The sequence below is a fragment of the Camelus ferus genome, chromosome 20 (genome assembly GCF_009834535.1).
Source record: "Camelus ferus isolate YT-003-E chromosome 20, BCGSAC_Cfer_1.0, whole genome shotgun sequence".
NCBI classification, from domain to species: Eukaryota; Metazoa; Chordata; class Mammalia; order Artiodactyla; family Camelidae; genus Camelus; species Camelus ferus.
In genome coordinates, this window is record NC_045715.1 from 12443881 (window position 1) to 12465390 (window position 21510).

Sequence of the window (21510 nt, forward strand, 5' to 3'; positions counted from 1 at the left end):
TTTCCTTTTGGTGGAATGGAAGACCTGAGTCTTGGATTCTATTATGTTGCTGACAGAATGGAAGAATCTTGAGTTGAGTTTATAGGAGGCATGTTTGCATTTCAAAATATTTCCTAAGTGGCACTGAGCTATGCAGTGTTTTCGTTGATCGTTTATTTGTATCAGCGTTAGATAGTGGGGCTAAGGTTTCTTGTTCATTTTTCACTTGAGAAACCCACAGATTATGTTACAGGGAAAGTTACTCCAACTCAGAGTTTTGGGCGGGGTTGGGGGGGTGCTGTCTTTAATGTTCAGACTTCCTCTTATACTAAAAAGAAACGAGGTTCTGTGTTCATGTGCTGTCAGAGAAGTAAAGTGGGGAGGGTGGCGTCATGAGTTGTAGCCTTTCCTGTTGGAGACAGTGAGGAACTTAGGTCTGCGGAGGAAGAATACTCAGGGACCTCTATTATTGCCTCCGCTCTCTGGCCAGGTGATGAGGGAGACCCCCCTCCCCCTCGTGGTTAGGCAGTCGATTCCTCTGAGGAACCAAAGAGACGGTTAGTAGGGGGAACCTCCTTGAGCAGTTTGAAGGAGTGTTTCTCAAGTGAAAAATCTACAAATGAAATGATGGTTTTGCACATTTTCAGTTCCTACAACCAAAGAAGTGTAGCATTTTGAGTCTCCATGAGATGGCCAGCGTCAGAAATTTGGAGGAGATAAAACAGTCTGAGTGTGGGACCATCCTGCTTTGGCCAAGTCCATGAAGTCTTACTTAGAATGACATATGATTTTTTTTTTTAAAATATGTAATAGTCATATCTTAGGGGAGTTAAGGGCCCATTTGCAATGCTAAAGGAATTTTGCTACATGCATAGACATTTCATAGGACAGAATGACCTCTTTAAGTTAGTTTTTAATAGTGTTTCTTAATTTATGGAATACTGTTTATTTTTTTAAACTGTTTTTTTAATGGAGGTACTGGGGATTGAACCCAAAACTTTGTGCATGCTGAATGCACACTATGCCACTGAGCTATACCCTCCCCTCTGGAATACTGTTTAGTGAAAGCTTTCAAAATGCATTTCTTTTGCCGGCTCACCCATTCTTATCATTATGGGGTGTGAGAGGAACTAGTTGGCAGGGCTTCTCCAGCAGACCGCTCGCTTCACTTCTTGCTGGAGCGAGGCCTGTTGATTTTTAACATCTGCTTTGACTCCTGTTCACATTACCTTCTTAAAATTTAAGGATGTTTCTCTAGTAATGTCATAATACGTTAACCAGATACAAAACTCACGTAAGTGTGTCATTCTGCATTTATAATTCTGCATTTGATGTGACTCTTCCATTCTGTTTAGCTTCCCTGATTGTCTGTCTTTCTAGGTGACTGTCCTGGAGGCCAAAGACAGAATTGGAGGCCGAGTGTGGGATGATAAGTCTTTCAAAGGCGTCACAGTGGGACGAGGTGCCCAGATTGTCAACGGCTGTATTAACAACCCAGTGGCACTAATGTGTGAACAAGTAGGTTTCAAATTAAGATTCGTGTTGTAAAGAACAAAAAAATTGTCTCAGTTTGCTAGTGTGTAGTATTAATATGCTTAGATAATATAGAACAATCCCAAATGATTTCTTGTTCCCTCTGAAAAGGAAATAAAACAAGTGTAGTCCTTCCTTTCTTGGAAGGTGTAACTGGAGACTGAAAAGATTTCCCCCCTCTTAAGGTCTTCAGTTATATTTGTGCATTATTTGCAGGGTACTCAGTGAGCTCATCGTTTTAGGGTTGCCAGATTAAGCAAACAAAAATACAAGACTGCTCAGTTAAATTTGACTTTCAAATAAACATTAATTTTTTAGTGTAAGTAATGTCCCAAATATTGCACGGGATATTTTGCCTGCAGTATTTGGGACATATACTAAAAAAAAGTATTTATTATTTATCTGAGAATCAAATTTAATTGGGCTTCCTGTCTTGCCTCGGGCAACCCTACATAGTTTCTCTGAAGACCTGGGGTAGGCCCAAGGTTTATTCTGAACTATGTATTGACAGTCAGTTGAATTTCAACTTCCTTGAGTATTTGTGTGTTTGTGTGCTCTTTTCCGTGAGATTCAGTAGAGGAGATAGAATGTCAGAGCAGGGAGAGGCAGTGCCCAGCGGTGGCCTCTGAAACATCCTAAGTATTGGCTGGAAAGCTGTAGCGTGCGAGGCGTAGAAGCTGTCGCTGTCCCCTCCCAGTCTTAGATTCCAGGCTGTTTTTTCACTGCCCGACTTTGCTGCCTTCCCCTCCCCCATCACCGTCAACATTTATTTTTGAGAGGTACTCGACCCTTTTCTCCATGAGAGCTCTGTCTAATTTCCGCGTAGAACCTGTGCCTGTTTTTTCCAGGGAAACATTTTTCACCTTCTTATTCTTATTATTTTGAAGCTTGGCATCAGCATGCATAAATTTGGAGAAAGATGTGACTTAATTCAGGAAGGTGGAAGAATAACTGACCCCACTATTGACAAGCGCATGGATTTTCATTTTAATGCTCTCTTGGATGTGGTCTCTGAGTGGAGGAAGGATAAGACTCAGCTCCAAGATGTCCCTTTAGGAGGTATGGGGAGAATGGTTCTGATTTTTCCGTCTGAGTCTCATTCTAACCTAAGCTTGGTTAGCGGTAGCGGCATTCAACCACGAGGTGGGATGGATGCAATTCAGAACAGTCCTTGGGAGCAATCCTCTTGGACTGACCGGTCCCTGAAGGGGAGTGGACCTTCCTCACGGGACCTTGAGATGCGTGTGCGTGCTCACACACATCTTACTTTACACAACAGTCAGTGCTTTAAAAAGTCCCAGAGGGAACTTACTTTTAAGGAAACATGTGGTAAGCTCTAGGTGAATAACTAGCCACCATGCAGTGACTTTTCTAAATAAGAGTTTCTGTATGCCAGCATTTCTCTCTCTTTTTTTTCTGAACAGTTGGTTAAAATTTATTTTTTTAAAGTATATCTTGTTTAAGAATACAAGAATGTATACTATAATTTAGGAATTTTAATTCAAAATTTTTAGGCTTTGGTACTAAATAGACAATATTAACCACAGTCCTTTAGAAAATACGACTGTAATAGCTCATTTCCATGAGAGTGCCAGCTTAGATCTTACATATTATGTTGCTTCTTAAATTGATATTTACTTAACCTGTGATTTTTATAACCTGAATGTATTCATCACTTGTAGCTCTTGGAAGCATGTCAGGGTTTCTTAAAGTATGACCATCTGAGCTCAGTTGGCAGGATTTTGGTAGCAGGGTTGGGGAGAGGAGGTAATTACGTTTATTTTATTTTATCACATTATTTTTTATGGAGGTACTGGGGATTGAACCCAGGACCTCTTGCACGCTAAGCACGTGCACTACCACTGAGCTATACCCACCCACCTCCCGGTTGGCAGGATATTAATTTGCTTTAACTGTATGTTTCTGTGCAAGGTTCTCAATTCTTCATCCTCGAATATACACCATCTCTGGGGCAAACTTCTCAGCAGCAGGGACTGTCTGTCTCTTCTTTTTATCCACCACCCCTCCCCTCCTCCCTCCCCCACCCCTCTTCGACCTCAACCCTCCACCTCTGAGACCAACCCGCATTCTAATGGCCCTTAGTACGTGTTAATTGACAAACCATAACAGAACATTTTTAGAAACTTACTGGGGTCGACAGGGATCATTTAACCAAATGTGGTCATGTCCAGACCAAATGGCGAGTTGTCGAATTTTCTGGAGCTGAGGACAGTGACTAGACCAATGTGCAGGGTGCTCTCAGAATTTGGTTAGCGTTTTTGCACACGTGTGGGAGTCCCTGGGTGGGGTTTTCCTTACACTTCTTTTAGGGTCACCAAATAAAAATAATATATTTTTTATATTATGAAAATTATAATACTGCTTTGTCTTGGCCTTACTTAAAACAAGTTATTAAGGGAGAATCAGCAACACTTACTGTGTAAGTAGTTGTTTCATCTTATTAATATATTTTTTTGAAAGGCTTTAATAATAGTGCACATATCGCTATATGAATTTACAGCTAGAGCCTGCCTTGCAGTATGTCAGCTGTCTGACAGCTCATCTTATTAGCATTTAGCTGAAAAGACCAAAATATAAACACTAAGAAACTAGCGTGAATTTCACAAAGCAAGTGTGCCAAAGCTTTTAAATATTATTTAATATGAATATAATAAATTAATATTAATATAATAAATGCTATTATTAAAGAAATCACATTAAGGCTTTTCTCATTCTGTTTATGCTTTAATTTTATATACTGTCTTAGCAATCTTGGTTCTTCCCAAGCGTCTACCAAGCCTAAAGGAAAACAGACTCCACAGCATGGGGCAGGAATGGGATAGCTGCAGGAACGTGCTGAAAGTGCACGAAAACCCAGTGGTGTCGGGGCAGAAGCCTGGCACAGGTCCGGAGGTGCCATGGATGTGCCCATACTACAGTCTAGCATAGAATGGAACATTTTAATGAGAGCCTTGAGCTGTCAAAAAAAAAAAACAAAAAACTGATACTCAGTTCTGTTTCTATTCAAGCACATGCTTTGAGTCTGCAGGGTGCGTGTTGGATGGTGGTCACCCTGGGAAGGTTATTAAGAAGTAACCTGTCAGGCTAAGATTTTTATGATTTGTCAGGCATGAGCCTCCTCCCCGCCTCCAAAAAAAGAATCTAAGACAATCATTAGAATGGTATCACAGGGCTGCGTCTATGTAGGTGAAACTCCAGCTGAATGGGGTAGATAAGTGCTGGGTGTGTGATAACAAAGGAGTGATTCCCGAGGCTGGTAGTGGCCAGACGATGCTGATCTGTGAAGGATGGAAGGCTCAGGGCAGCAGGGGGAGGGCAGTCCAGTGAGGGGGGAGGTAGAAGCGGGCTTCGCAGGGGTGACTCCTACCAGGAAAAGATTGAGCAGCAGCTCCGCAGAGCCTTAAGTGGGCAGGTCGTGGTTGCTGTCTTTGGAAGGGCTTGAAATGTACTAACACTATCTGGCTATGGATTTTGGAATTTATTACATAGGCAATGGAGAAGCAGCAATTAAAGGTATTGAGACAGAAGGTTGGCATGGCAAAAGGCCATAATGGAATAATTGGAATGTTTGGGAGAGGAGAGAGCCAATAGTCAGTCTATTATAGGTCCCCTCATTGAGGTGAGATGTTACAAGAACTTGACTTTAATGCAGTGGCCAGAAGGGGAATGGAAGCCTCTCCCTGTCTTTACATGTACAGGGGCTACTTTTCCTGTATCTCCAACAATAAAAGTTTCTCAACTAAGCAGAAAGAAAACATGAAGATACAGAACTTGCATAGCTTTGTTCCCAGTTAAGATAAACTCTTACTTCCTGAGAGAACCCCACCTTATCAAGACCCCCTCCCCTGAGTTTCCCTGGAAAAAGGTCTTTAAAGTCTGGGGCTTTGTGGGTTGAAGGAGGTGGAACGCAAAAAACAAACAAATAAATAAATAATTTCGAGAATGATACTAAAGCTATTATTTCCTGTTTTGCTCCACTCCCATTACAGAAAAGATAGAAGAGATCTACAAAGCTTTTATTAAGGAATCTGGTATCCAGTTCAGTGAGCTGGAAGAGCAGGTCCTTCAGTTCCATCTCAGTAACCTGGAATATGCCTGTGGCAGCAGCCTCCACCAGGTGGGATTGGGTTTTGTGAAACGCGTGCTTCGAAATGTGTTTCTGCGTGTGTCTGTGTTTTAGATATCAAAATAGTGAGCTTGGCTTGGTCTGGATCAACAGAGATCAGTGGTTCTGCTGCTTAACAGTTCAAGAACCATGACTTTAGATTATGTGAACCCCATAGTGGTTCTGAAGTTCTGAAACCAGAATAGAGTATCCTCTGCAATTACGATCTGTCCCGTCTTGCTAAAGTGAATTTACACTTGATTCGTATCACCAGCTGTGATCTTGGTACTTTGAATTGAGGTTCCACGATGACCCCTGACTTAATTATCCTGCTTGTGACAATTGGTGTTTCCATTCGATGATTCTTTAAGATTGAAATAACATTTTCCCAAAATCATGCTGCATTTCAGCCTCTGTGGAGTTCCACATTGAAGACACCTAGGCTGCGTGTTTATATGCGGGGTTGATCAAATGCACTTTTCCTCTCCTAGAATTCTTTTGCAGGGCTGTTGATGTATATAATACACCTCTCATTTTAATCAGGCAGTGGGTCCCCTGCCTAAGTCTTACCTACCTTCTGACAAATAAGCTTTCCTGTGCGTTACCCAGAGATTTCCTTCCCCGGCCAGTAGTACCACCTGGGTTTATCTGTTCAGCCCCAACCTCCTTCAGGTTTTGCCCTCTGCCCTCTGGCCTGGGGTGGCTTTTCCCACCCTGGGCTCCTTTTTGGTCCGCCAGGCACAGGCTCAAGGCTTTACACCACCTCTGTTTCCCAACCTCTGCTGATATTTCCCAGGTGTCTGCTTGTTCCTGGGACCACAATGAATTCTTTGCCCAGTTTGCTGGTGACCACACCCTCCTAACTCCTGGGTACTCTGTCATCATAGAAAAACTGGCGGAGGGACTAGACATTCGGCTCAGATCTCCAGTGAGTATGGACAGCGGCCGGAGGCTCTGGCTGGGCCTGGCGTTTGGGGGATGTGAAGTTCGGGACGTGTGGATGACACAGGAGACGGGTCCCTGCCTTGACAGTCAGCCAGTGACTCCAAGTACTTTTGATACTGTGATCAGTAGCGTTATCCTTCCCAGTTAGGCCGCCGCTGCTGTTTGGAAACAATAGTGGCTGAGATGCACTTTTATAATCAAGTGTTCAAGTTGCTCACCACCTCCCTGTCCCAGGGCACTTACAAGTACTCATAAATTTCCCTTTCAAATCTTCGTTCCTGTGCAATTGTATTGTACATTGTCATAATCATAGAGGCAGTTATATATAAGTATCTATTTCACTTTACACAGTGTTGTAAGGATTTTTTTCATTTTCTGACATCGTGTTTATACGTTTTAGTGGCTGCACGAAAGTTCCCTGAAGTAAGCGATAACTTATTTAGTTCTCTGAAGCGGTAACTGTTGTTGAGTTCCCTGTAGCCTTGGAAAGTAAACTCATGTAACAAGAGAGCTGGAAAGGCTGCTGGATCACATAGTTCCATCCCTCATCATGTTTTTCATAATGGCTTTTCTTGAGCAGGTCCAGAGTATCGATTATTCTGGAGATGAAGTGCAGGTTACCACTACTGATGGGTCGGGGTGGACCGCGCAGAAGGTAAGCGCTGGGGTTCCCCTCCGTCTGCCAGGGGCCGGCGAGTAAGGGAGACCTGTTTTTCCCACCAAGCAGTTTACCTCTGGCCATCTGCCTGGAGCCTTGTTTGACCTCTGGAGAGCTCTGTATCTGCACTTGGTTGTATGTGGATGTGCGAATCTCTTCTAGTTTTTCGATCACTGTATAGGTTCATGGCAGATGGAATTCTGAGTAGCGTTTCCCAGAGTGGTTTCTTGGGTACGTTAGTTCTGAGAGTTGAACAAGAAAAGAAATTTTTTGGCCAAATAAAGTATCATATACTACTGTCTACATTTAGGGTTAAATAAGAGCATCTTAAAGGCTCTGAGAAGTCCTGTATTTAAAAAACCTGTTTTACTTTGTTTAATTCGGCGGTTTCCAAGTTGGTGGTGGTTTTGTTTTTGTAACATAGAACCTTTTTCCAAAGCAAGAACTCTCATGTGTTTTTATCTAGAAACCAGCAGAAGTACTTTTATATCATTTGAATTTTTTGTAAACAGCTTTAGTAGGCAGACAGTGAAAGGTGTTATGATATAATATATGAAATCACACTGAGATTTCTGTAGTGTTGGAGAACAAAGTGTTGGGGTGAAGAGGGGTTAGTAAACCTCATGGGTTTATTTAAGTTTAGCTGTATCTGAAGTGATTACCCGGAAGTGTAATTGATGAACCATCACTAGTTGCTAGGCTAGCTATGTTTTATACTTTTCAGTTAACTAAAAATATTTCACAGTCCTCAATATTCATACAGAAATGAAGGATTGCATGTCGGATGGGAAAGGCAGGGTAGAGTGTATGAGTCCAGGAGGATGGGTCCCTGCATTTTTCTTGCCACTAACTAGCTGGATAGTTAGTTATTGGTTGAATAGACTCTGGACTAGCAGTGGTCCTCAGTCCTGGCTGTGCCTTAGAATCATCTGGGAGGTGCTTAAAAAGAAAGTTTGCAAAGCCCCACCCCCATAGAGGTTCTGGTTGCATTGATCTCATTTTTTAAAGCTTCCCAAGTGATTCCAACATGTGACCAGAGTGGAGAACCACTGGACAACAGTGTCCTTATCTGTGGGTCCCCAGGCGAGAATCAGGCTAATACCTAACTAGTGGTAAAAAAAAAATTTCTTTTTTAAATACCACCTTATAAAATTGCAAGTCAGCTGATGGCTCAGCCTCTTTGCACCCAGGGCAACACGCTCAGTGTGCTCACCCTGCTGGGTCACCCTCTGCTTGACCCTGTCTAGGTTCATTTGCCCTTCTTTCCTTGTGTTCTGGCTCTTTAGAGAAAGTAGAGCATGATTTCAGGCTGTGATTCAAAGCCTGCTCTGAAATGATTAAAGCAAATGTTTTTATTTTTAGTAGTCAGTACACATCACACGGTTTCAATTGGAAGTTTACCCAGCCTGTAAGTGGAAGATTTCCAACCTAACAGGATATACAGATAAACACTTGACAAACTATAATTCAATCTAGGCTGCTACCACTGAGACCTAGCGTTAGTTCCTTACCAGGGTTTGTTTATATCTTTTGCTGTTTTTTGGTCATTAAGAAAACATCTAGGTCTTATTTCCCTGCCGTTCTTATATACCTAGGAGGGTAATTGTTCCTTTTTTTGGTTGCATGGTTTTTATCCATAACTGCACTGAGGAGAGAGAGCGTGTTTTGTACTTTATAAAATTTTCACATGGCAGAAAATTACAGGACAGCTCTGAACTGCCTGTGTTCCTGGATTTGGGGTTCAAGCCAAATATACTAACTCTTTGATGAGGACAATGGTAGATATGGTCCTTGGTGTTTAGATCACTCTCATCCAACCATGTTATCCTGCACTGTAGATGATGGAAACATCTGGAAACACATATGCATGTGTGCGTGCGCATGCGCATACACACACATACACATACATACATATACTTCCCAGACTCCCTTGCAGCTGAGGGTCTAAATATGAATTAGATCCAGCCAGTCAGATGAACTTGCATGAGATTTGGAAGGTGTAGTACGGCTTTTGCTTCACTTCTGCTATCTCTGCTGCCAAGCAAAATGGCAGGTGTTGGGTCCTTCCACAGGACCCAAAGTCCACTCATTTACTACAAGGGAGTCAAGAGGCAGGGCACGAGGCATCCCTTTTGCTGGTGCAGCTTGTCCTGTAAGTGGCATGTTTCTGGAGCGGGTAGCAATAGTAATGGCTTCTGACTGCAGCAGTGGTAACCCAGTTCCAGGGCCAGAAATTTCCTGATTGTATGGAGAGACAGCGGCTCTCTTTGATGGCCTGGTTTTGTGAGCTGTTCTTGAAGGATCTAAATGATTCTGTAAGCCAGTTGAAAACCTGCAATAAATTGCTTCTTCCTTAAAGAGAAAAGTTATGTGGCTTTACCTGATTATAATAATCCCTAATGTTTGTGATGCGCTTTACCATTTATGAAGCATACGGATGTATATTGTAAGAGTTTCAGTTTTAAGCATTTCCCCAACCCTTTAAGGTTAGTAGGGCAGGTATTACCTTGGCCACACATTAGAAAGTGTCAGGAATGAAAATCTAGTTCTCCTGACTCCATATTTAGGGCTCTTTCCTCTTATAGCACTGCTTTTCAGGACCGAGATCTGCTAACTCTTCTTACCCAGAGTTATTATTAACCATCAAAACCTTAATGCAGATTCCTCCATGTGAGTGTTGCTTCCGCTCAGCCAGTCACCCTTGTGCAGTGAACAACCTGCACAGTTATACATGGCAGCCCTTGTTCTAACAGGTATAACAACATAGGATGCTGATCATCTCATGACTGGCAGTAGAAAGGAGGGTCCTTTAGGTGTTGAGATTTTCCTGGAAATGAACACACTGAGAGTTAGGTCGAGTTGCTGTTTGTGTGTTAGCTGCTCATTCTTTCCTACAGGTATTAGTCACTGTACCACTGGCCTTACTGCAGAAAGGAGCCATTCAGTTTAATCCACCGTTGTCAGACAAGAAGATGAAGGCGATCAACAGCTTAGGTGCAGGCATCATTGAAAAGGTAACTGAATTCCTGCAGCCTCAGAACTGGAAAGATGAGTATCAGACGGCAGGAGTTCCTAAACTTCTGATACTGGGAAGTAGAGGGGAATGTTTGAATCCACATCACATTCGAAGATGTCCTTTTCATTTGGGTAATTATTCATGAAGAATATAAAAGGATATTACCAAAACAAAAAGGTGAACTGGCTGAGGTCTGTGAGTTTTGATTTTAGGAGACAGAATCTTGTTATTCAGAATTTGAACTGAGTATGTAAATAAGCAAGTCTTATTTTATTTTTTTCCTGCTTTCCATGTCTGCCCTCCACTAATTGGCCCCAATGAGGAGAGTGTTTTACCTCCTCTGCCTGGAAAGGCTCCCTTAGCAGAAGCTGCCAGTGTTACAGCAGATACCGGCAGACCTATGAGTAGTAAGAATTTATCTCATGGACATAAGCTTCAGGACCAAGTCTCAGGAATGCTTTGCATCTTCAGATTAGCCTAGAGGTTATCAGTGGGTCCCACCATTATCCGTGGGAGTACAGGGTTGAAGGGCATGAAAAACCAAATGCTCACAGAGAGAACAGAGGAGGTAGGAGAATGGAAAGGGAATATTTAGAAATGTTTGGTTTTTTTTGAACATCATTTTTTTTTAATTGAAGCATTTGAAGAGCTGTAGGTTGCGTTTAGAGTCTGCTGTACTTTCAAGAAACTCTTAACCATCTTTCTCTTGCTCCCTTTCCAGATTGCCCTGCAATTTCCTTATAGATTTTGGGACAGTAAAGTTCAAGGGGCTGACTTTTTTGGTCACGTTCCTCCCAGTGCCAGCAAGCGAGGGCTTTTTGCTGTGTTCTATGACATGGATCCCCAGGTAAAACTGTTGGTGAGGTGTGATTTGAATTCCTTTACTGTGGTTTAGAATTTGGTTTGGTAATTACTCATGGGTGGAGCCCAGGAACTAATGGACATTGTGGACAATGTTTATATTGTATGTTTGTATTCTGGGGGGACCCTTGGACTGGGGCATTTTTCTATAGGAAAGTATCTGCCATACTTTGCTTGAAGTACTAATGTTGCTCCCTGGGAAATGAATTCGTTGCAGTGTAAATGTCTTATTTCAGGCTGATGGAGGAATTCCTCTTAGGGAAAGTTGGTGGGTGACAGGACAGTAATGAGTGGTACTTAAAACGTACTCCTGGAGGGTCCTCCAGTGAGCCTGCTGGGTGAGGGGTGGGATATGATTGGCCCAAGTGAGGGTGGGTCGTAGAATCAACAGATGTGATTGGTGGGGGAAGAAAGACGAGGAGAGGACATGCCTGGGGCTTGAAAGTGATGGTTGTGTCGATGTCCTGCCAAAGAACTGCCGTTGTCTTTCCACCTGTCTCTGTTCCAAGACACTTTGTCTTAAATGGTTTCACATGGGAGCCAAGGGCAACCATGCCTTTACCATGCAAGAAGCTTTTCTCCCTTTACTTTATCTGCAGACTTCCCTTCCCAATCTCATTCTCCTTCTTCTAAAACAAGTTCTTAGAAGGGAAGAGCCAAGAGTACCCGGAATTTGATATTTGCACGACTTCTGGAGTTTTTCCAGCAGGGAACAGTAAAACGCATAGAAGAATAATGGATGAGTGTGTGTGAGGGAAATGGGACTGGGTGATGGAAAGGAGGCTGTGGGACAGTAGGAAGTGACGACATTTGATGTGCGAGCATGAGGTCCTTGTCTGTTTGGAATGTGCGTCTGGAGACTCCTGTGCCCAAAGCCAGGAGTGTGAAATGCTTCTCCCCGCCCCGTGTCCTGTGCCCCTCGCCCAGAAGCAGCACAGCGTGCTGATGTCGGTGGTCGCGGGGGAGGCGGTGGCGGCCGTCAGGAGCCTGGAGGACAAGCAGGTGCTGCAGCAGTGCATGGCGACCCTGCGCGAGCTCTTCAAGGAGCAGGTCAGACACACCCTCTCAGAAAAGAGAAAGCCATGCTTGCTGTTAACGTCTTGTGCTCTTCCAACCCAGAACCAACTGTCATTACGGAGGACAAAGGGACTCAAGACAGGGGCAGGGGGCCACACCCTTGCTTTGTTTCGGTATCCAACTTTCCACTTAAGTGCTTGGATTTGTTTTTTCCGGGCTGCCGTAACAAAAATGCCACCAGCTGGGTGGTTTAAACACCAGAAACATATTTTGTCGCAGTCCTGGAGGCTGGAAGCCCAAGATCGAGGTGTCACAGATGGCTGCCCTCTCCCTGCGTCCTCACATGGTCGCGGCTCTGTGTTGTCCGTGTGCTAATCTCTTCTTAGAAGGACGCCTGTCATGCTGGATTAAGGCCCACCCTAATGACCCCATTTGGACTTAAGTACCTCGTCAAAGGCCCTGTCTCAGATACAGTCACAGTCTGAGGTACTGAGGGTTAGGGGTTCATCATCTGAATTTGGGGGGTATACATAACAGTACCCCATCCCTCCTTTTACACTGTTGTCTCCTTTTATTCTGACATCATGCACACCCCTTTTCTTTCCTGAGAAAAGGTAAAAAGGCTCAGTATTTTCCGGATTCTGTATTTACCCAAACCCGAGCAAGCTCTGATGACAGCTTTCCATTTAAAGGGACAATGTCCAGAATTTTCTTGTACTCCAGCCTCATAGCTAGTCTCTTTTCTCCCTTTTCTCCAAGAAGCTCAAGGTACTTTCTGTCTGCTAGTTGACTATAATCTCACAATCTCTGGAGATTTAGAAACGACATGATGTGTATCTTTTTCAAATAAAAGAGCAGAAGAAGAAAGAAGAGAAATGACTCAAATGTTATGTACACTGGAGAGCAGGGGGCCCTCCGGGGTATTGCGTATTTTACGTGACGTGATCAGATCTCACAGTCGTTCCTAGCCTGGGGCTTCTATCCAAAAATTTGTTTTCAGATTTGTTACTTGGAACTTGGCATACAGTTTGCATAGAAATGTATTTCACGGTGGCACTTGTCAGAGGCCAGGCCTTCAAAATTATTTGAAACATAGGGTGAAACATAACCTATACAGCTGTTTCGTAGAGAGGCCTGTTGACGATTCCAGTTAGAGATCCTGAAATTGCCCTTCCGTGGGCCCCAGCACGTTCCAGCAGGTGGGAAGGGGCGCACCTTGAACTCAGCCATTGGTAACGGCCCCTGCTAGGCGGGGGCATGTGTGCCTGGCAGAGGATAAGATGTGGAGGAGTATGTGTGTGTTGGGGGAAGGTCACAGAGATGAGGGAGATGCACAGATTCGGGGCCTGGGTCGGGTAGCGAGGCGGCAGGAAGGACACTGAGAATCGCTGTCTCAGAATGCTGTGACAATTCACTGAATTTTATATGTTGGGCTGCATCAAGTCTCAGTCCCTTCTTGATCTTGCCTTATGCTTCCTTCTCCTGGACGCAGGAAGTCCCAGATCCCACCAAGTATTTTGTCACCCGGTGGAGTACAGACCCCTGGATCCAGATGGCGTACAGTTTTGTGAAGACCGGGGGCAGTGGCGAGGCCTACGACATCATAGCTGAAGAAATACAAGGAACCGTCTTTTTTGCTGGCGAGGTGTGTGTCGTGGTCCCGGCCCCGATTCCTTTTACTTTGATCACTTTCTTTTAATGAAAGTGATGGATGTCCAGAGTTTAAAAGCAAAAAGTCAAATAGTGTCAAAAGTCTTTGGGCAACAAACAGCAGGTGCCCTGTCGATGTCTTCCTCAAATTCCCGGAGCAGCTGTTTTTAACTCTTTCTGCTGTTTCTTCTGGAGTTGACTTCATGTGTGAAGATATTTATATTGTTGGCTTCTGATTGAAGAAGTTGGACGTTATCTCTGGATTTCCTAACAGGTTAAAAGATTTAGCCCGTTTAGTCTCTTTGCACCCTGGTTCTTTCACACTTTTAACTAAACTGATGTCAGTGTTTTATCTGATGCCGCTCTTTACTGTTAAGCCACGACAGCGAATGTTTCATCAATTCCTTTCTTACACAGCTATTTTATTTTCAGTCATAATGGCCCCTTTTTTCATTAGCTTAATTCTTTTCACACCTCCCCTGAAGCCTCCCCACCCTTTGGTCGTCTCTAATTCACACTTGAATCCCTGTGGCTGGCCTGTAGGCTCTGTTTCTTGAAACCCCCTTCCCCGGCATCTTCCCCCTGCTCAGTCTGCACTGATGGATGGGGCTTTCCACCTTAACTATTTTTAAGTGTCCAGCTAAGTGGCATTAAATACATACACGTTGCTGTACAGTTGCTGCTGCCAACCATCTCCAGGACTTCTTTATACTGCAGAACTGAAGCTCTGAGGTACCTGTTAAACACCACCTTCTCATTTACTCCTCCCGCCAGCCCCTGGCAACCACCGTTCAGCTTTCTGTCTCTATGAGTTTGTTCTAGGTACCTTATCATATAAGTAGAATGAATCATGCAGCATTTGTCCTTTTGCGACTGGCTAATTTCACTTAGCATAATGCCCTCAAGTTTCGTCCGTTTTGTGGCATGTGTCAGAATAGCCTTTCTTAAGACTAAATAACACTCCATATGTATGTATCACATTCTGTTTTTCCATTCATCTGTCATGGACATTTGAGTTGCTTCTGTCTGCTTTTGGCTGTTGTGAAGTATGCCGCTATGAACATGGGTGCACAGATGTCTCTTCGAGAACCTGCTTTCAGTTACTTGGGGTATATACCCAGAAGTGGAGTTGCTGGATCATATATTGATTATATTTTTAATTTTTTGGGGAACCACCACGCAGTTTTCCACAGCAGCTGCACCATTTAACATCCCACCAGCCGTGCACAAGGGTTCTGGTTTCTCCACATTCTCGTTGACACTTACCATTTGCCATTTTTTGATAATGGCTGTCCTGATGTGTGTGAAGTTGGCTTTCCTTCTTGCCTGGTTTACTTCTGTTGAGAAATGCTTTTCTGTTCTGATTTCTTTTTAGTTTTTTTTTTTTATTGAGTTATAGTCATTTCATAATGTGTCAAATTCCAGTGTAGAGCACACTTTTTCAGTTATACAAGAACATACATATATTCATTGTCACATTTTTTTTCACCGTGAGCTGCCAAAGGATCTTGTATCTATTTCCCTGTGCTGTACCGTATAATCTTTATCTATTCTGCATATGCCTGTTCTGGTTTCTAATCCCTTCTATGCCCCCCCCCCCACTTTTTTTTTTGGTCTCCTGGTAATTTAAGGAGCTCCTGTCCTTCATCCTCAGTGTTTTTGCTCTGTTCGTTTCCTTCCCACAGTTTTTTCTCTTATTCCCTGATCTTCTATTTCATATGTTGAACACTTGAATTGATTATCTTACTTTCTTTGCTGTTCTTCATCTCTTTTTTAAATTCTAATTTAGGGGTAGGGAGATTTTTTTATATTCCAACCCTTGAATTGAGTTTTAAAATGTTGGTTCTTTTACTTTGTGAGCACTTTCTTGTTCTCAGATGATTTCTTTTTGGTAGCATTTTCTTCTTGCTTCCTAACTTGTTCCTTACATGGATCTTGAGTTCCTGTTTCCTTTGCTTTATTAGCCTTTGCCTCCCCTATGTCTGAATGTCCAATCCCTGACTGTTCAGATTTGAGTGAGGCACTTTGTAAAAAGCGAATTGAAAATTCCAGCAGGTTGTCAGCTGGTGGCTGGGGCCCCAGACATCGGGACTGAGCTACAGCTCCTCTCTTGTGGTCCCTCATTTGTGTGATGAGAACTCGGCTCCTGGCTTCCTGGGAACCCAAAGCCTGGCTCTTTGTTGTACTTTACTTAACCTCCATTTCCTTCGGCACCTCACCCCTGCCCTGTGCCTCAACACTCCTGGGGGTGGCAGCAGGGAGAGTGGGGAACTGGGTGAGGGACCGAATTGCTTTTCAGTCTTTAAACCAGTCCTCAGTTTTCATTCACCCTTGCCAAGCCCCTGCCTCCATGATGGTGCCAATGGCTGAGGTTTTTGAAGGATTCTTTGGGATGAATTGGCTTCCTTTTGCTGTTTCCTCCCTCCGCCCACTTTAGCAGAGTGAATGCTCAGCACTCTTTCATCTGCCTACGTATTTGTACATTATAGTCAGGTCTCCTAGATTCGTCTAAAATAGAGTTAGTGTTGTTTTTCTTTTCAGGATTTTTGGTTATAAAAGAATGTCATTGTAAAGCCAGGTATCGTCGAGTCCTCCTTGGCCCGTGAAGAGCCACCTTTGTAGGAACAGAGCATAACGATTGCATGCCAGGCAACAAGGGTCAACTGCTTTCAGACGGCCCTGTTGGGCTCATGTGCTGTAGTGTCACGAGCAGGGCTTAGCAGCTTTCTGCTTTCCTTTGCTGCTTTGATAGTTACATTTTCTTAGAGAACCCATTTCTTTGAAGCTTCTGTAGCTCTACCATTCTCTCCCCCTAGGAATAGTTGTATTCCTGCTGGCCTCCTGACCGGTCCCCCATTTGTTAAAGTCTTTGGTACCTGGATATTTTCCGTTACATCCCAGCCATCCGTTGAGGTGACATGGAACCTAAATTGGTTCATGTGGAAATTCACAGAACTTCCCATTTCTGTGACCTACTCACCTCCGTTTCAGCTACCCTTTCCCATAGCCACACCCCAAACAAAAACCTTCTTGTGCTTCTGGTTTGCTTACTCTGTTCCCACTACAACCGCCTTGAAAGTGAGGTTCTCCCATTGACAGTACCCACCTTTGGTCTTTCCCCTTTCTGTTGAACTGATCTATTCTTGGAGTAACTCAACCCCTTTCATTATACCTTCAATATGCTTTCTAGCAAAACTCCAGCTGTGGATGAATTGTGATTTACTTTTTGTGCTTGTTTCATTTATCACTGATTTTAACAACTAAGGTTGTCTGACGGAAAGGGACCGTGTCTTATTCATTATTCTTAATTCCAGTACCTGGTGTACAGAGATAGTATCTTAATTAATGCCACACACTTCACAGGAGTGCTATGTTGTAGAGTAAATTTGGTGAAACATGGTGATAAACCAGGAAAGTTCACGTGCTGTGATGGGTGAGTAGAGTGTTAATATGAACACACAGGAGTGATGCCAATGTTTATTTTACAAGGATCAGAGAAAGTATAAGCTTGTATTACCTTTTGATTTTCAGCTTAATTCTTTATACATGATCTCAAATTACACTTTTTTTTTTTTTTTAACAGGCAACAAATAGGCATTTTCCACAAACCGTTACAGGGGCATATTTGAGTGGCGTTCGAGAAGCAAGCAAGATTGCAGCATTTTAAATAGAATTTGTCTGGACCCAGCTTTCTTCTGTACCCCAACTGAGAAAGCCTGCAAGATTGCAGCATTTTAAATAGAATTTGTCTGGACCCAGCTTTCTTCTGTACCCCAACTGAGAAAGCCTGAAAAACTCGTTAAACCTCACTTTCATAAAATCAAACAGAATCTTCTCTGGGTAGCAAAATTGAAATGTTTCTAAGGTGGTGTGGTAACGTAAACCCATTTCATCACTCTGAAGGCACTAGGCCCAAGACTCCTTTTCTAAGCACTTATATTTAACTGCATTTCCCACAGGCCTGACTAGTGTTAAATCTTCTAGATTTCAAAATAAGGCAGAATATAACCTTAAATTAAGACCTTGGATATGATTCTTCCATGGTTGGAGACTCCCTTGAAATCTGACAAATTTTTTTTGGCTGACCAATTTTCACACATTAAGAAACCAAGTCACTCAAGCAGGAATCATTACACAGGTAAAGCCATGTACTTTTCTATGACAGCTCATCACTGTCTTTGCCAATGAGCCTTAAGATTTTTATATAGCTCCAATATTGAGCTTTTACTTAAAATTTAGATAGAAATCTTTCCTTTTTTGGATAAAGCAAACTCTTCAAAGGTAAATGAAACTTCTAGACTATTTTATATTGTACATATTTCTTCCCATTGGGTGTTCAAAAGAAATTCAGGTATCTTGTAATAAAACATTTTAGACTTGTGCTCTCATTGGCAAAACAGCAAAATTCTTGGTCCCTTCAACAGTACAGGTTATTGTATCATTGAGAATGGGGTAGAGGTAGTGTGGTCTTTATACTTGAGACATAGATGAGACATAGAATACGGCTGTTTTTAAGAGCCATGTTTGGGCGGATGGCACACTTTAAATAGCCTTAATTTTGGCAACCACTAGCAAAAAGATCTTGTCAGAATAATTTAATAAAAGCCTCTCCCCACTGCGTCTTTTTAAAATAACTGATTCAATCTCTAGGAATTTTTATAGAATTGTTTTCAGTATTCCACATGTAGGTCCACTGGAAAACTCCAGAAAAATCCTGGTAAATGTTACACATTTAATAAGCCATATCTTGAAAGCCTGAGAACATGGCAAATACTTTTTCCTTTTTTCACTCATGACAAAAAAAATTCATTTAAAATAAACACTGATTTCAGGGTCTTCAGGATACTCATCTTGCCAAGAAACTTCAGTTTACAGGTTAGAAATACGGATAATTTATGTGCTTTTGTTTTAAAAAGTCTGAACAATTCTTTCAATATATTGGTCAGCTTAAAGGGACTCAAAATGACTTTAAAACCATTTTTCAAAATATTAGGTATTTTTAAAAATTAAAATAAGTTTATAAGTAGAAATAGTACTTTATGCAAAGAACTACGGGGAACTTTAGACAGAGCTTAGACACACCTCCCTCCCCACCAAAGTATAATAATCGAAAGAAAGCAACCTGCAGTATAATGGTTTCAAAGTTAACATAGGAAAATGTTGATATTTAGGTCATTTGATGAGACTCACTGATACTGATTGGGATGTATTCTGCTTTAAAGTGTTATGTATTAAAATGTTTGAATAGCATGTGTCAGGTGATAAATGCAAAATATTCTAAGTTGAAATGGTTCACAGTAAATTATTACTTTAGTCTCTGAGCACTTAAACTTGTACTGTGCTATAAGCAAACAAGGGGAGAACCTACTAAATAAAGTATGGTAAATGTGTATTTAAAACCCTCATTCCGTCTCAAGTGACATCACCTAACATTTTGTTCTTTAAGGAACCATGGTACTTTTTTTTTCCCTTGAGTTTCTTTTGAGTTTTTCACTGCTGTCTGAAGATTCTGTAATTGAGCAGCAGTGAATATGTTTTAACTGCAGACTGTGAAAACTGTGTAAAACTGCTTAATAAAAACTAGACTTGTTTTTCAAATATACTGTGCACTGCAGTGATGAAGGCACACTCCCCATGAACTTCCACCCACACCAGCTCAACCCCCCACAACCTCCAAGCCCTCTTTAGAAAGTCTTAGGTCACAGGCATCACGGTGTATCCCCTTTCAAGTCAGTGAGAACCTTGCTGACCTTGATGAACTTGGTTTTGTGAGCTCACTCTACTGATCTCTTTATAATTTATTCCAGGTAAAATCGGTCTGTTACCACTGAGGAGCACCCCAAATGATACAGGCTACCGGCTAAATCTATTTAAAAATCTGTTCTGAATATATAGATTAAGACATCAAATGCAAAGAGAAAAAGGCATTTTTTATTATTTTATTGACAAGGTTGAGAGGAACAAATTAAATATTTAAAACAAAAGGCCAATTCTTAAGTCTCATTTAGTTGTTTATTCCATTCATTTGTATTAAGTATACCTTTCTCTAATGTCCTAGTAACTTTATCAAGAAACAAGTCAAAAGTCAAACGTGAAAATACCTATTAACAGTCAGCATATATCATTTTTATATATTTCTGTTCTATGATGCAAAGGTATTTTAAACACTCAGTGGTTTACCAAAGGCCCAATTCTTGCATAAGCAGCATGTTTTAAAATTCAGAGATTACTTAATAAACTGATTAAGACACTCAATTTAAAAGACAAAATTAGTCTCATCAAGAGTGGTCCACATACTGATCATCTAGAATCCTGATTGGCCAAAATTTAAAACGTAACACCCCTGATTCCACAAATACATTAAATTTCTTTAATGTTAAAAATAAGTCTGTTACCACTTTTGAGAAATACTTTGTCAGAGATACCCACTATTCCCTACACATTCTCTTCTTCTGGCATTACAAATTTTACCGTAATTATAAAAGTGGCCAGGCTTCCTGTACAGAACAGCATTTTATATGGGCAGAAGCAGTTAATAAAAATCAGTTCACTTACTATAAGCCAAATGTGCTTATACTTAACCCCACTCTTCCCCCAATTTTTGAAGTTTTGATGTGTAGGTTTTGGTCTGTCCTTGATAGAAAACGTATCTACAGGCACTGCTGCAGAGTTAACACTAACACTACAAACTGACGACACTTCGAGGCAAAGCAGAGAACTACTTGTTCCGTCAGTATTTTCTTCACTGGACTCTGACTTCCGCTGCTCCGTCACACCATCTGGCTGAACACTGACATTTCATACATTTATAACTGTAAAGGTACCTACTTATGAGTTTAAAAATTGATCTGCACAAAAGAAATAAAAAAACTTTATATACAACAAATTTGTTTTTAAAAATACAAAAATAACATCTGTCAACTCTTGTCATGCTGACAATTTGACATATATACACATGCAGGAGAAAAGTTCCAATTTCATCATCTGGACAGCTGAAGCTCGTATATTTTTAATATGATGAACACACTGCCACTGAGTTTCCACACTGACAGATGTGTATTCAAAATATTTCATATACTAAATACTGCAAGAGTCTCCGCATGTTTAAACACCGTTAGAATAGTTTCTGTTCTACTTGGTTAAAAGTATGTCTTAAGCTAATATTGAGCACACGCTAAAAACTACAACAGTTCAAGAATCTAGAACCTTATATAAAGAAACCCAAAATGTACAAAATACAACTATAAAAGCAAGGAACAATTACTGCCATGCAAAAATTTAAACTAAAAACTGCATAGAAATGCAATTTAAAACAGCAAACTCAAATTTACGTTAACACTCAAGATAAAAAGGTTAAGTTCTATCAACACAACGCTTGCAAGGATTTAGAAAAGGAAATACATTCTCTTTTGCTGGTATGGTATAAATCAGAGCTTTAAATCCATGGGTACAGGTCACCTGTCTCTGTCCTCTTTCTCAAGAAATCAGCTGTAATGAAAGAGAAACATTATTTCCTCATACCCAACATACATAATATTTGGTATACATAAATCAAGACCATACTTTATTTTTTAACTTCTATTTTACTACTGTGACCTTGGGAAATCAGATGGGACCACTGTAAGACTACAGCTCTGTTGATTGTCCCCTGCCTTTAACTGGTGGACACGAACGTGCTCCGGTGGTTGTGTGAGCCCCTTTGGGACACCCGGCCACCAGGTACAC

General features: G+C 41.7%; 2 protein-coding genes across 3 annotated transcripts in view; one reads left to right on the forward strand and one right to left on the reverse strand.

Annotated features, from left to right (window-relative positions):
- KDM1B (lysine demethylase 1B) overlaps positions 1-19385 on the forward strand; it is a 46987-nt gene extending 27602 nt beyond the window's left edge. For both annotated transcript variants that reach the window (XM_032462555.1, XM_032462554.1), the window contains 10 exons: positions 1360-1497; positions 2400-2571; positions 5523-5650; positions 6435-6566; positions 7164-7238; positions 10139-10255; positions 10979-11104; positions 12046-12168; positions 13628-13780; positions 17369-19385. In XM_032462555.1, coding sequence (XP_032318446.1) covers positions 1360-1497; positions 2400-2571; positions 5523-5650; positions 6435-6566; positions 7164-7238; positions 10139-10255; positions 10979-11104; positions 12046-12168; positions 13628-13780; positions 17369-17452 — 1248 coding nt within the window. In that variant the 3' untranslated portion in view covers positions 17453-19385. The remainder of the gene's footprint in view (positions 1-1359; positions 1498-2399; positions 2572-5522; positions 5651-6434; positions 6567-7163; positions 7239-10138; positions 10256-10978; positions 11105-12045; positions 12169-13627; positions 13781-17368) is intronic.
- Positions 19386-19694: 309 nt separating this feature from the next.
- The window catches only part of DEK (DEK proto-oncogene), a 29028-nt gene continuing 27212 nt past the window's right edge, over positions 19695-21510 (reverse strand). Inside the window, exon 11 of the mRNA XM_032462556.1 lies at positions 19695-21273. Coding sequence (XP_032318447.1) covers positions 21262-21273 — 12 coding nt within the window. The 3' untranslated portion in view covers positions 19695-21261. The remainder of the gene's footprint in view (positions 21274-21510) is intronic.